This window comes from Diabrotica undecimpunctata, chromosome 2 (assembly GCF_040954645.1).
Source record: "Diabrotica undecimpunctata isolate CICGRU chromosome 2, icDiaUnde3, whole genome shotgun sequence".
NCBI classification, from domain to species: domain Eukaryota; kingdom Metazoa; phylum Arthropoda; class Insecta; order Coleoptera; family Chrysomelidae; genus Diabrotica; species Diabrotica undecimpunctata.
Genome location: NC_092804.1, coordinates 108,439,524 through 108,453,895, shown reverse-complemented (window position 1 = coordinate 108,453,895; position 14,372 = coordinate 108,439,524). Strand labels below are relative to the sequence as shown.

Sequence of the window (14,372 nt, the reverse complement as noted above, 5' to 3'; positions counted from 1 at the left end):
TAAACTATTTGGTCGATCTATTTGAATTTTGACACAATTTAATACCTTATTAACTGCTATAATTTTGAGTACTTATATTACATATCATTGTGTAAAAAAGTTATTAACATGTATAAAATACTACAAAAATTAGGGTGTATTGCAACTATCTAGGTTAATTGTTTATGTATTTTAACTTGGACACTTTCAAAATAAAGAACTTTTTATAGTCTATAACTTTTATTTAAACTATTTTTCTTTAGAATATATAGGAAACGTTTTACAGGAAAAATAATCTTTTTTTCACTTTTTTCGATTGTTTAAAAAAACAAAACAAAATCAGCTGTATGTCTTCACGGATTTTTCATCAGCTAGCCCTCATATACCCTTTAGAATCTTTAAATATCTGTATAAGATTTCTTCAGATTTTGTTCTTGCTTGACTGGAGTAAGTACGGGGAAAAATAAATGGTTTAAGTCAAAATATTATGGATAATCAATAAAATTAAAACGTAATAGCTGAAATAATAGAATCACACAATTTTAAGGAAAATTATGAAAAAGATAAAAGGACATAATATGTTCTTGTTCTTGTTCTTCTATGAAGGTTGGAGAAGATGAATATACCAAGATGGCTATGAATAGTAGAAAAAAGAAAACGTTACGTCCATTGGAAGAAGGAGAAATGCACAAGTAGCACAAGATGGATACAAAATGAAAGATGTTTTACTATTAGAAATAATATTATATAAGTAGTTATAAATTATTATCTATGATCTGGATACCTACATATTACTTTTGGTATAATGTTTATTAGTTATTTAAATAACATTTTCAACGTATAAAAATGTTAAAATTTTCGTCTATAGGTATGGATCCCTTTTATTAATATTGAATATTGGTACTTATCTCATTAAATTGTAATAATTTATTTATTAATTTATTCTATGCAATGTCCTTAGAAAACTTAGTGTAATAAATTTAATTTAAGAAAATATTAACTACTTAATAAAATTTTTGGCAGTATTTTAGATTCGCTTTAATTTTAAATATAACAGTAGAAAATTTTAAATATAAAATAGAAGCACTTAAAAATTAGATATCCCATATCACATTAAAGGGTTTTGTTACATATAAAATAATATTTTTCTTTACTAGTCATACTTGTTATCATCGATTACAGCCAGTTAAGAAAAGAATGTTAGGCTATGGTTTATTTACGAGTTTTAATATAAATTAAAATCACAACAGTGCACTGATTTCGCTAATGAAGAATTACCCTTTTACATTGCAGTTTTGCTCGTATTTCCGAATTTAATAATGAACAGTCATGGTTTCCAGGACCAATTTCGTGAAGGTCGTCCAAATTGAGCTACTGTTTTAGCAAACACTGATGATGTACTAAATTCAAATTGTAATTTTACTATGTAATTTAGAACAATGCACTATGATGTTTTTTTTCAGAAATGTTCAGGAAATTAATAAAAATGAAGTGTACTGATCTTTACAGCGAACCTTGAATATCACTTTTCAATAAAAGTCCATCTTCGATAAAAAATAAGAAACATTAAAAGGTAATTACTATTATTTAAGCATCTGCCAAGGGCCCTATAGGGCATGTAGTGCTGTTATGTAATATATATATATATATATATATATATATATATATATATATCTAATTGAAGTGATTCATAAATGTATGGTTTCCTTCTCTATCATACCTGGAGTATAGCACAAATTTTGTGTTGTGTTTATTTAAAATATATAGTTTTTTTCCATTAATTTTATTGGCCTCCCAGAAAACAAAAGCAAAAGTGAACCCTTGTGTTTTCTGTGTGTGGATAGTATTAATAACTATAACCAGTACAGTGCATTTTTCTTTTGGTGCATATTCATTTCGAATATTGGCGATCATTCTGGCTATAATTATTTTATTAACTGATGCTTTAAATAGATTAGTTGTTGTTGTGGAGAACCATTTCCTCAGGTTTTTTAACCATGATATTCTTCTTCTCCCAATTCCTCGCTTTCCGAATACTTTGCCTTGAAGGATTATTTTCAGTTATCTGTATTTAGTGTCGTTTCTCATTATGTGTCCGAGATATTTCTTTTCCTTAATTTTTTCCTTTTAATGGTATACATCACTTTTCTTTCTTATGCCATTCTTCGTAGTACAGTCTCGTTGGTTATCTTGTCCATCCATGATATCCTTAGGATTCTTCTGTATAGCCGCTATCGCTTCAGTGAGTGTCCAGGATTCAACTCCGTAGTATAATATCGACAAGATTATAACATCGTAGGAGCCCAACTTTTATTTCCAGATTAAGGTTGTGGCTTTGCAAAACAGTTTGGCCATGTTGTTGAATCCACTTCTAGCCTTCCCTATTCTACATTTTACTTCTTGTGAGTGATCCCATTGTTCGTTTACTATTGTTCCAAGATAGGTAAACTGTTTTACTCGGTTCACTGGTGTATTCTTGATAAGCTAAACGTCTCTAATTTTATTTTTGTGATGACCATAAATTTAGTTTTTGATATGTTTACTTTTAGTCCAAATTCGTCACGTACTTCATTTACTTTGTTTATTGAATGCTGTAAACTGTTTAAACTGTCTGCAAATATAACGGTTTCATCTGCATAGCAGATGTTGTTTAGGCGTTCTCCATTTAAAAGGATTCCATGTTCGCAATTTTCCAAGGCTTCACTTAATATTTCCTCTGAATATAGATTAAATAATATAGGTGAAAGTATACATCCTTGTCTAACGTCTCGCAGAATCTGATCAACTCCAAGATTTGTTTTTATTGTGGCTGATTGGTTCCAGTATAAATTTTGTTTTATACGCCGGTCTTTATCATCTATTTGGACTTTTGTTAGAACATCCATCATTTTTCGGTGTTGAACTGTGTCAAATGATTTTTGGTAGTTCACAAAGCAGATGTAGATATAGCAAGTCATATCTCTGCATCTTTGGAATACTACCTGTAGACTGAACAGTGCATCTCTCGTACCTACGCACTTCATGAATCCAAACTGTGTATCTTGTATTGTCTCTTTGCATAGCTTGTATATTCTGCGATGTATAATTTTAAGAAAAAGTTTTAGTGTATGGCTCATTAGACTTATTAGCCTATATTCTCCGTACTTTTTCGCTCCCTGTTTCTTTGGTAACGTAATAAATTCTGAAATTAGCCAATCTTTTGGAATATTGCCTGTGTCAAAAATATTACTAAAGATTTTACATAGCATTCTTAAAGATTTATCATCAAGAAGTTTAAGAAATTCAGACTGTACTCCGTCTAGTCCTGGAGCTCTACCTTCTTTTAGGTACAGTGCATAATCAATATTATTTAGAAATATAACTTTATGTGGGATAAAGGCACAGTTAATTGTAATGGTAATTATATTTTTGAATTTAAATTAATTAATTTAAAATTTTTTGATAAAACGATTTCCTCATTGGAAATCGAAACGTCAGAACAAATGTAATTCTCATTCAAATCAACTTTGGCTTTTTCTTTTGACAGTGCATATTCGTTGCGAATGTTGGCTACCAACATAGCTATTTTAAATTTATTGACTGCTGTTCTAAAAAGTCTTTTTATAATAAATATTATTTGGCGGTCCCTACACATTCTTTGCAAGACATCATTATTAGTAACTCTGTCCATCAAGGAGATTCTCAGTTTGCATCTGTAGCACCAAATTTCAAATGCTTCAAGGCGCTTCATGGATACCTCGGACAAGGTCTGCGATTCCACTTCATACAAAAGAGCAGAGAAAATAGAATATCTCAGAAGGCTGATCTTAATGATTGGGGGGAGTTGTAGATCGTGACTTCTGTTGGTCGAGCAGGTTTATTATGTGTCTTGAAGATACGCTATACAGTATTGGAGACAGTACGCATCCCTGCTGTACTCCCCTCCTTATTTCTATTGCTTCTGTTAGTTAATCTCCCACCCTGATTGTTGAAAATTCTTAATCCTATATATTGTTGAATATATCGTAGGTCCTTATTGTCATACTTAAAGACTCACTACCTCGTTGTGTTTAATTTATATAAAGCTCTCCATATTTAAAACAGAATTTCGACTGTGAACACAACTATGCGGCCACCCAATACGTCTGTGAACCCGAACTGTGTATTTTTCATGTATGCTTTGTGTTTTTTGTTGCATAATCCCATAATAAATAATATTTAACTTAAACGTGTCACAAAAAAACACTTTCAAAAACTCTTCAATATTATTGAGTTTTAAACATTAATATCTGAAGTATATGCGTTTCTAAATAAAATTCTTTGTCAGTTATTTATGTATAAAGTATAAGTATTTGAAAAAAATCAACCAATATAGAAAAGGAAAAGACAGTCAAGATTTGATTTCACGGACAGGGCGCCTGCGCATCCGCTATACGTGTTTCGGCCTAATAGGCCTCATCAGAACGGCTTTGCGTATAGCGGATGCGCAGGCGCCCTGTACGTGAAATCAAATCTTGATTGTGTTTTCCTTTTTATTCCGATATACTCTGTACGAGTACTAGAAACCAATTCGCTCAGAATTTTGCTTAGTTGAGGAGATATGTTGTGGAATGCAATTTTTAGATTCCCCTTGTCTCTAATAACATCTTTATCAACGTATGTTTTGCCTTGCAACTCTTAGAAGGCACAGAATAAAGCGAAATTCTGAATTTGGTTTCCAAAATTAGTTTACGGATTTCAATATAGATAAATTAGAATAGTACTAGTTGTCATTTTGTTAAATCTACAGGTCTTTTGTGCAAAAAAAATAAAGATACACCTAATATAACAATGTTTACTTATATATTTTTTTATATTTAACAAAACCCCAAGCATTAGAACCTGTTCCACATAAGCAGGAATTCTTAAGATTAGTTCAGCATTTTCAAAATTTTTGATTGGCATTTGAGGGACATTCCTTCGGAAAAAGACATGATTATATGTAAAAATCTTATAGATTGGTCCTTTACATGGCCAGGTGCTCTTGGAGCTCAGTGATCTGGAACTGGAATGCGGCTTGGGAATCACCCATCCGATGCACAGAAAGAAGATCCGATTGGCTATCGAGGAGCATCGGAATCCAGCGCTTGTGAGGTATCCCTGCATCGCGCAGCTAGGACACACTTGGGTTTGCAGCGAATGGTTACCAGATTTAGGACTGTCTCAGGTAAGTTTATTGTTTGGTGTTTTGTATTATTTTAAGCGAATAACGTAATCAATTCGAAAATGACTGACGAAAAATATAATCCGCTAACAACTTGTTGGTTATACATTTTTTTGTAGAATTTTTTAAAAATTTTTTTTAAGAAACGATTCCGGAATACAAATCGAAACGCCAAACAGTAGATAAAAATATAATTTACAATCCAATCAATTGTGGCTTAATGCAATATAAACGTTTTATTCAACTTGCCACAAGAACTGTTTCGGAACCTTTTTATTCATTAAGTTGTTTTAATGCAGCAGGCGCCATTGACTTACCCAACAGTAAAATAAATTAATATAAATAAAAACATAAATGAACAAACTTTCTCTAATGTGTTTACTTACCGTGAGGATATTATAGTTAATATTTCCAACAATAAAACGAAATGAACATACCTAATGAGTGGAAACATATCGATTTGCAACAAAATATTCTAGGTATGGTAAGAATCTATCCAAAATGAGCCAAAATAATCAGTTATGCCCTAAACGTTCCTCCGTCAAGTCTTTAAGACATATTCAAAAACATATTCTCTATTCATATTATTTGCCTAAGATTCAATAGCTGCATACATGTAGAGGATTAAATAATTGGATTGATTTTTAATGGATCTTTAAAAAGAGTAATATGTTTTTTTTTCAAATATCATAAAAGTATTAATTTTGCGACGTGATTGACAATATAAAAATAATACTTTTACGTCTAGACATTAGAAATACGCACTTTTACCGCTAGGCACAAAAGTGTAAAAGTCAAAAGCTGAAAAGCTTCTTAAACCGCAGTGAACTCGGTAGGCAACAATCTTTCGGTCATAGTTTTTGCAATACACAAAATATCTGGAGGAATACGCGATGCCGTAGAATCTTCAGAATCAGACATAATACTCGTACTTTTAGGCGACAATAAGTACACACTTTCGTAAAACTTAACGAGTTGTTGAAAATTCGAAGATTTTTTTTATTTGTCAAAGACACAATCAATAAAAGTAACCATAGTAACATAAAAATAATTTGCGACGTTTAAAAAAATAATATCATCGGTTTAGAGGTAAAAGTCACATTTTTCAAATTTCGAGATAATGAGCATTAAAGTGGAAATGGTTTTCAAAAATAGGAAAATTTTGTTATAATATCCAAATGCTACATAAAATGAAAATATTACTTGGTATCAGTAAATATGCTTAATATTTAATGAAAATTTGCATCAATCGCAAAATAAAACAGATTTTCGTACTTAATGAATTTTACTTTTACTATATTTTGCGAGTTGTCACAATTAGTGAAAAAATAAATTAGTTAACCGGTTAAATATAGGTCTTTATTTTTAACAAAATTTCCATGACTATGTATTAAAACACTACTGAGTATTACAATAAAGTTAATTTTCCTCATCGTGCGATTCATGAGCTGCCGGTTCGGGTGCTAGTTCTTCGTCAAGTTCATCAGATTTAGCAGGTAATGACCTATACTAAGCATGCAATTCTTCTGGTATAATAGACGAATCACAAAGTTTAATCAAATCTTTTTTTTCTGATCAGTAATTGCTAGGTGACCAGAATAAGCCGGCTTAATGGCATACGGCGTGTGGCGATTCCTACCTTTTCCTTTAACGTAGATTCGTCTTAACTCGCAAAAAATGACTGTATTTATAGTAAATATAATCTGGATTATTTTTTTCATATTTTAAACATTTTAGTTTTAACCATTCTACCTTATTTCCATTAACGTTTCTATTCTTAATCATGTTAGAGGCAAGATCTTGCAAATCTAAAAAATGTGTATACTTCAATTCTATTACTTCATAGGGGTTTTTCTTTGATTTTTTTCTGGTCCGTGCATTTTTAAAGATTTCCTTCCAATCGTTCATTACAAAAACTGATCTATTCTTTTTTTCCTTTTCTATCGCTGAGTGCATAGAATCGCATTTCATGTAGGAGTGGTCAGATTCCAAAAATTTATGTTCAATGATTTCCACTGTCGCATGATTTTGAACACAATATAACATTGCTGCTGCCACATTCTGGTTTCGGTTCTGACCCCCACAAGTGTCAGAGAGTATAGATAAATGTGTTATGTTGCTAGGGATTCTATCTATGTACTTTGTTAGAATAGTTGCGATTTCATTGGATCCGCTCTTTCCATTTATTTCGTTCCAACAAAAACAAAAACCTCTTTTTTCTTTCCCCCCTTCATAAATTGTTAAATTGTATACACACAACTTTCTGCTATAGTATAATTGTCTTACGTCTGATGATGGTAGTTGCAGAACACTCTGCAAATCAAACGTAATTGTCTGAAAATTTTCCTCGTTGCTGGCTTCTGCGTTATCATCATATTTTGCTTGATAGTATTCTTCTTTTCTATTCACATGATCTTCGTAGAGTTGCTCAAGATGCTCATCTTCCTTTGCAGTGTTATTTGTGCAAATACTGCACTGATCCTTTTTGGGGGTAAAAAAGGAGAGTTTGTATTGTGTACAAAAATTGTTCCTGTATACATTACTTTTAACTGGCAAAACATATTTCTCTTTGCAGAAATCCAAATATAAAGAATACATCTTGAGAAGACTAAATTTTGGATCTAAATACTGTCTGCGACTAGTTTTCCCCACATAGTAAGGAAGCATGGTGGGAAAACTTTTAATGTGTGCTCTAACACGTTGTGTATTTTCCTTGCTAGTAGCATTTGCTGGAGTTTTGTGTCCCCTGTAAAGCGGTATTTATTGGTCCATTGGAGATGCAGAGAGTTTTTTCAAAAAAAAATTGCACAAACACGAAATACCCCATTGGAATTTTCATAAATAATATTGCTTGGCCATAACTCGTTGTTTCTTGGAACCTACCCGACGTCGTTTAGGTAATTCTGTCCTCACGTTTTGAATGAGATAATCTTTTTGACGGTTGTAGTCCTTAAGATTCCAATAGGCATGACAAATTTCAGTTAGGTCATTATTCGAAATGTTAATTATACACTTGAATCGACATTTACTGCAATCGATTGACTTCGGAGCTTTAGCAGCTTTCAATCCTGTTTTCGTAACATATGGCTTGCATTCAGATCGTAATGTTTTTATTTGATTTGCTTTCCAGTTATGGGTATCAGCTTTTCTCCAACGAGGTTTCACTGGACTTTCAGGAACAATTTCATTTACTTCACTATCTGTTGAGTTACCCTCCGACAACGTGTATTCGGGATCAGCATCACTATCATATTCATCTGAAGTTAAGTCGTAACTTACGAGTGACTTTGCAATCACTCTGGTGCTATTTCGAATAGAATAAGAATCGAAATCAGAAATTAAATCACCATTGTTTTGCTTAGAACTGGACGGCAGTTCGTCAAAATTAGCAGAAGACGGATTATTCGAATCTTCGTTGTCTTCTTGAAACTCCTGGAAAGAATGTTAGATGTTAATATCTCGTATTTGTAGTACTTTGTATTAAGTAAAGAGAACGCCAAAAATCCAAATAAGTGTAGATTCGATCAATAAATCATAACTTTCATTATTTTCAAGATTTCATTATATAAAACAGACTTCTGATACATATAGGTAAGTAACATTTAATTAAAAATTTATTTTTAGTTTCAACCCTTTAAATAGAGTTGGATTTCATGCTTAAACAAATAAAACGTAGGTATTTATTATTCATTTTAAATTAAATGGCTAAATACAGTTTATGCACTTTTCCCTTAAACGACATACATACACTATCCGAAACTTATTTTCGTGGTTATACCCACTACCAGCTTTTCACATTGTCTACGTTAATACGAGAATTTTTAAATAAATTAATTTAAAACTTTGATTACAATAAAAACCGGACAAAACAAATAAACAAAACAAATAAGCCTAAACTTACATAGCAGAATACCACTTACCGTTAACTTTTTACACAATTCCATTATCTTGTTAGCTCTTGACAACATCACGACAGTAATTTAAAAACTCTCACAAAAGTATTTCAGAAACACTCCAACAACGACTATTAATTCGTAACCGTCTGAGTTAAACTGTTAGATCTATAAAACTTATTTGACTTGTTGTCTACTCGTTTTCCTGTATGGACTTGTCCGATATCGTCACAGGCAGGGTGCTAACACGTGTTTTAAAAACTCACTAAGTGCAGAAAAATGCAGTTCAAATCTCAGTAAGTTACTTAAGGCCGATTCACATTATAGCTCAGGTCACGCTCCGCTCACGCTCAGCTCAAGGTTCGGTCAAGTATTCTTACACGCATCTTAAATGGTGCTATTCACAGTAAACACAACGCTCACGTTCCGTCCCGCTCTTTTGACCGCGGCGATTCTCCAGGAGAATAGTTTGATCGTGACTTGATCTGAGTGGAGTGGAGCGGCAGGGTAGTGTGAATTAGTAACAGTCAGGTGAAGGTACGATTTTCGCAGCTCGATGGATGACGAACAGTTGATTGAATTGGTGCGCTGCTGTAAGGAATTGTACAACCAGGGAGATAGACTGTATTTTGATACGGTACAATAAAATTTATGTTTTGTCATTCGAAAGTACTGAAAAAATTTAGTTTCATCGTCATAGAGATCTTTATACAGAGTAAAAAACTTCCCTTCTGTTTTCCTTGTTTTTAAAATATTGTGCACCCATATTCTTGGCTGTTTATTGGTTGACTGAACCTCTTCTTCGTCCAAACATAAAGCACTGACAGCCAAATCACTGTTAGAAAAATCTTTAAACATGTTAAACAAATTTATATATGCAAAGAACTGTGCCTATTCTCTGAGTCCCGCCAAATTGAATAGTATACCGAAATTCTTGATCGTGAGCGGAGCGTTACCTGAGCGCCTACTGTGAATAGTGTACACAATTCTTGATCGTGAGCGGAACTTGAGCGGAGCGTGACCTGAACGTCTAATGTGAATCGGCTTTTAATGATTTTTTCTATGATGAAGTAAATGTTAGCAATGTACTAAGTGAAATTTACTTTTCAAAAAGTTAGTTTCTAGCTATAATTTGCACTTAATCAGTTTTTCATATAAAAGAATTGTAAAAAGTGGTCACTTAATTATGTTTACCTCAATTTCATACAAAATGTACTTAATGAGTTTTACCTCTAAACCGACGATATGTTCTATTCGGAGTAAAAATTACTTTTTGTATAACTGATGGATTCAACCGTTACTTCATGGAAGTTTATTTTCTCTAACAATAAAAACACTGAAAACTTTTGTTTTCAACAACTTCAATACTTTCATAAAAGTTATTTTAATTTATTATCACTACAGCTGTTTTGGCAGAGTACCTTTCTTAAGTGGTCTATTTTTGGAATGTTTTTACACTTTATAGTCTTTAAAGTTGATTTATATTCTAATCACTTTTTGTGCCTCGGCTTAAATTACTGTATTTACTCCTATAGGTAACACCTAAGTTATATGAACTTCCTAAAATGCATAAGCATAATTGTCCTATAAGGCCTGTTATAAGTTCTGTAACACTCCACTTTCTCTATTATCAGAGTATTTCTCTTTCTCTCTTTCTCTCTTTCCCTATCAACATAATTCAGTATAATACCACTAGTTTTAAACCTAAGTTTTCCATTATAAATTCTTTAGATCCAATAGAACGTTTAAATAACATCAGAATAAAAAAGAGTTTATATTTAGTTTTATTTGATGTTTCCAATTTGTTCATTTCTGTACCAAGAGAAGAAACTTTACCTTTAGTACACAACCTTTTAAACAATTGCAACATATCAGTAAAAGATAAAGATGCCATCTTACCTATGCTTAAATTTGGTTTGGTTAGGACTTCTTTCAATTTAATCAAAAAATGTATAAACAACCAACAGGTTAAGCGATGGATTATCCATTGTTACCTTTTTTAGCTGATATTTTCTTAAACTGCTTAGAACAGAAATTTTTAAACAACAAATAGTTTTTGGTTCTAGATATGTTGATGATTACAAAGCTCTTATACAGGGAACCCAATATAATGCCTTACAGATTCTGGATGATCTTAATAAACTCCATCCTAACAGTTATTTGACACTGGAACCACAATCTGACAATAAGTTGAACTTCTTGGATATGACTATATCTCATAAAAAAGATTCTCTAGAGTACAATATTTACAGAAAACTACCTACTACTACCTACAGAAACCTACTCAAACAGATTATGTTATACATGAAACATCTAATCATCCAACTTAACACAAAATAGCTGCTTTAAACAGTTACGTTTGTAGGCTTCTCAAATTTCTACTTTCTAACGAGAACTTTAATTTAGAAATTGGTACTCTTAAGCAAAGGTAGACCTTTTTATTGTAGTCAACCAACCACTAGCTAACAGATTGTCTAGTCTAGTTTTTACATTCACACTTAATGTCTACTTCATTTGTGCCCAAATTAACATTTAAAGTATTACTGACAGGTTTGGGACTCAGATCTGGATTATATAGTCTACATATAGTAATTAATATAATTTTTTATTTCATCAGTTGGCTTTTACCATATTAGTGGTCAGTTGGACTTTTGGTCAATGTTTATTTTACCATGGAATTGTGCAGATTACCATGATTGTCACTCCTCATCTCCTCCTCCTCCTAAGTGCCTTCTCTGTTGAGGTTGGCGATTAATATGGCAAATTTCTCTCTGTTCTGGGCTTGATGAATTAATTGATTTCCTCTTGTGTGGGTCCAATTTCTGATGTTTCGTAGCCAAGATTATTTCTTTCGTCCTATGCCCCTTTTACCTTCAATCTTGCCTTCTAATATTACCTGAAGCTGCTAAAATTCCCTATGGCGAATTCTGAGTTCTACATATGACGTTTTCTAATTTTGATAGTATTGACCAGATGAGGGCGAGTGTTCATTGCTCTCAGTACTTCTTCATTCGTAGTTCTGCTGGTCCAGCTTATTCTTAGCATTAGGCAGTACATCCACATTTCAAATGAATTTAATTTGTTGACGTCATACTGTGTTAATATCCAGGTCTTACAGCTATATAGTAATAGAGATCACACATAACACTTTAGTGTTCTCAATCCTATTGAAACTGATAGCTAGGGGTTACAGAGCATTTTACGCATATTCATTAAACCAGATCTTGCTATTTCAATGCGTCTTCTAATTTCTCTTGAGTGGTTTAGTTGACTATTTAGTCCTCTGTCCAGGTACATGAAGCTTTGGGAACTCTGAAGGGTGATACCATTTATTTGTATGTTAGGTGTAACTTGTTCATGGGGGTTTTTGTGGAATACCAGAATTTTGGTATTGGAAAAGTTAATGTCCAAGCTCAGCCTGTAACTTTCTTCTGATAATATGGTTATCAATATTTTTAGTTGGTTTTCTGTTTCTGCTAATACTACGGTGTCATCGGCATATCTTATATTGTTAATGATGATTCCATTGGCTCTGGCACCTTCAGAGCAATCTTCAAGAGAAGCTCTAATTATATGTTCGGCATATACATTTAATAATAGGGGGATAAAATGCACCCTTTACGCACTCCTTTTTATATGTTAATGTACTTGGTGTTTCCGTTCTCTGTTAGAAAGCATCCTGTGTGGTTCCAGTATATATTACTTATGGAAGCTATGTCGCGTCCTTCCAACCCTACTTCTTTTAGCACCTCAATCAATTTTCCGTGTTTGATGCGGTCGAAGGCCTTTCTATAATCGACAAAGCACACATACAGCCGTTTTTGAACCTCAATATACCTTTCTGTCATCAGTGTCAATCCCATAATTGCTTCTCTAGTGCCTGTAACCTTTCTTAAACCATATTGAGAACGACTCAGGTATTCTTCACACTTATTGTGAATTCGGTTATAAATTATTCGCATAAAAATCTTAGCAGCATGACTCATTAGGGATACAGTTCGATGGTCTTCACATTGCCTTGCTTTTTGTTTGTTAGGAAAAGCTATATTATGTGGATGTTAGCCAGTCATGCGGTATTATGCTATGTTCATATATAATATTGCAGCGGTATGTTAATTTCCTGACAGCATTATCGCTTAGTTGTTTAAAATGTTCGGCAGTTATTAGGTCTTCGCCGGGTGCCTTGTTGTTCTTTGCGTCTTTTATTGCCTGCAAAACTTCTTCGGTGAGAATGTTTAATTTTTCATCTGAATCTATTTCTGGGGGCTCTTCTGTTCTCGGATCACCAAACAAATCTTTAAGATATTACTCCCATATTTCTTTCTGTTTTTCAGGGTCTAATTCCATTTGGTTTTTCTTGTTTACTACAATCAATAGGTGTTTGTGTTTCCATATTCTAGCTACTTCTTTAACCTTCCTGTGAATTTTTTCATCTTTATGCTTCATTTGCGAATCTTCTACCTGTTTACATTTTTCTTTCATCCACTCTTCCTTAGCTATATTTATTTTTTTCTCAATTTCATTGTTGAGTTCTTTGTATCTTGTTAGATTTTTGTTTTTTACCATCCGTCTCCTCTCCATAAATTGTAATATTTCTTTTGTCATCCATGGTTTTCTATGTTTACGGTTTACGGTTTACTCCTCATCTAAGTTGCCATATGTCAGATGTCAGTTTACGTTTTTGACAAAGTCAGTCTAAAACGTTATATGAATATTTTTTATCAACCATCAACTTCGAGTATTTAATAAAAAATGGTGCTCAATATCTGTCTTCTATTTAAGTAAAGGTTACAAATTCGAGCATTCAACCATAATATTATTTAAAACTTGATTTACAGACTTAGTAATTATTTGTAAATCGAATAAAAATCCAAAGCGGCTATCATACAAAAGTCAACTGTCACCACTGTTACATGAAATTCTAATTTCGCCTAAAATTAAAATGTCTTTAAGTTTTAAAACCAATTATAAATTATACAGTGGTGCTCACTACTCTGAGGTAGTGCCGTTTTATTAAGTTATTAGAGACAGCTTCAGAACTTCTTTTAGGGGAAGTTGTTAATGGTAATTTTAATAACGATATAAACGTTAACGTTGATAAAACGTTCCCAATTCAAGCACTTTTCACTTCAGGAATTAATTTTATTAACATGTCAAATTGTACATAACATGAATAAAACTGTTGTATTTATGACTATATATTTTGTGTATGTTAATGCAATAAAAACATTACACAAAATATTATTATTTGCTATTGTTTTTACAATGTCGATAAAATTTTGTATGCACGACGTCAGTAAGCATTTTTTATCTAACTT

General features: G+C 32.4%; 1 protein-coding gene across 6 annotated transcripts in view; it reads left to right on the top strand.

Annotated features, from left to right (window-relative positions):
• Liprin-gamma (liprin protein kazrin) overlaps positions 1-14,372 on the top strand; it is a 298,413-nt gene that overhangs the window by 224,592 nt on the left and 59,449 nt on the right. For 4 of the 6 annotated variants that reach the window (XM_072523265.1, XM_072523268.1, XM_072523264.1 and 1 more), the window contains exon 11: positions 4,955-5,164. In XM_072523265.1, the coding sequence (XP_072379366.1) occupies positions 4,955-5,164 (210 nt within the window). The remainder of the gene's footprint in view (positions 1-4,954; positions 5,165-14,372) is intronic. The other 2 variants (XM_072523266.1, XM_072523269.1) reach the window with 1 other exon arrangement.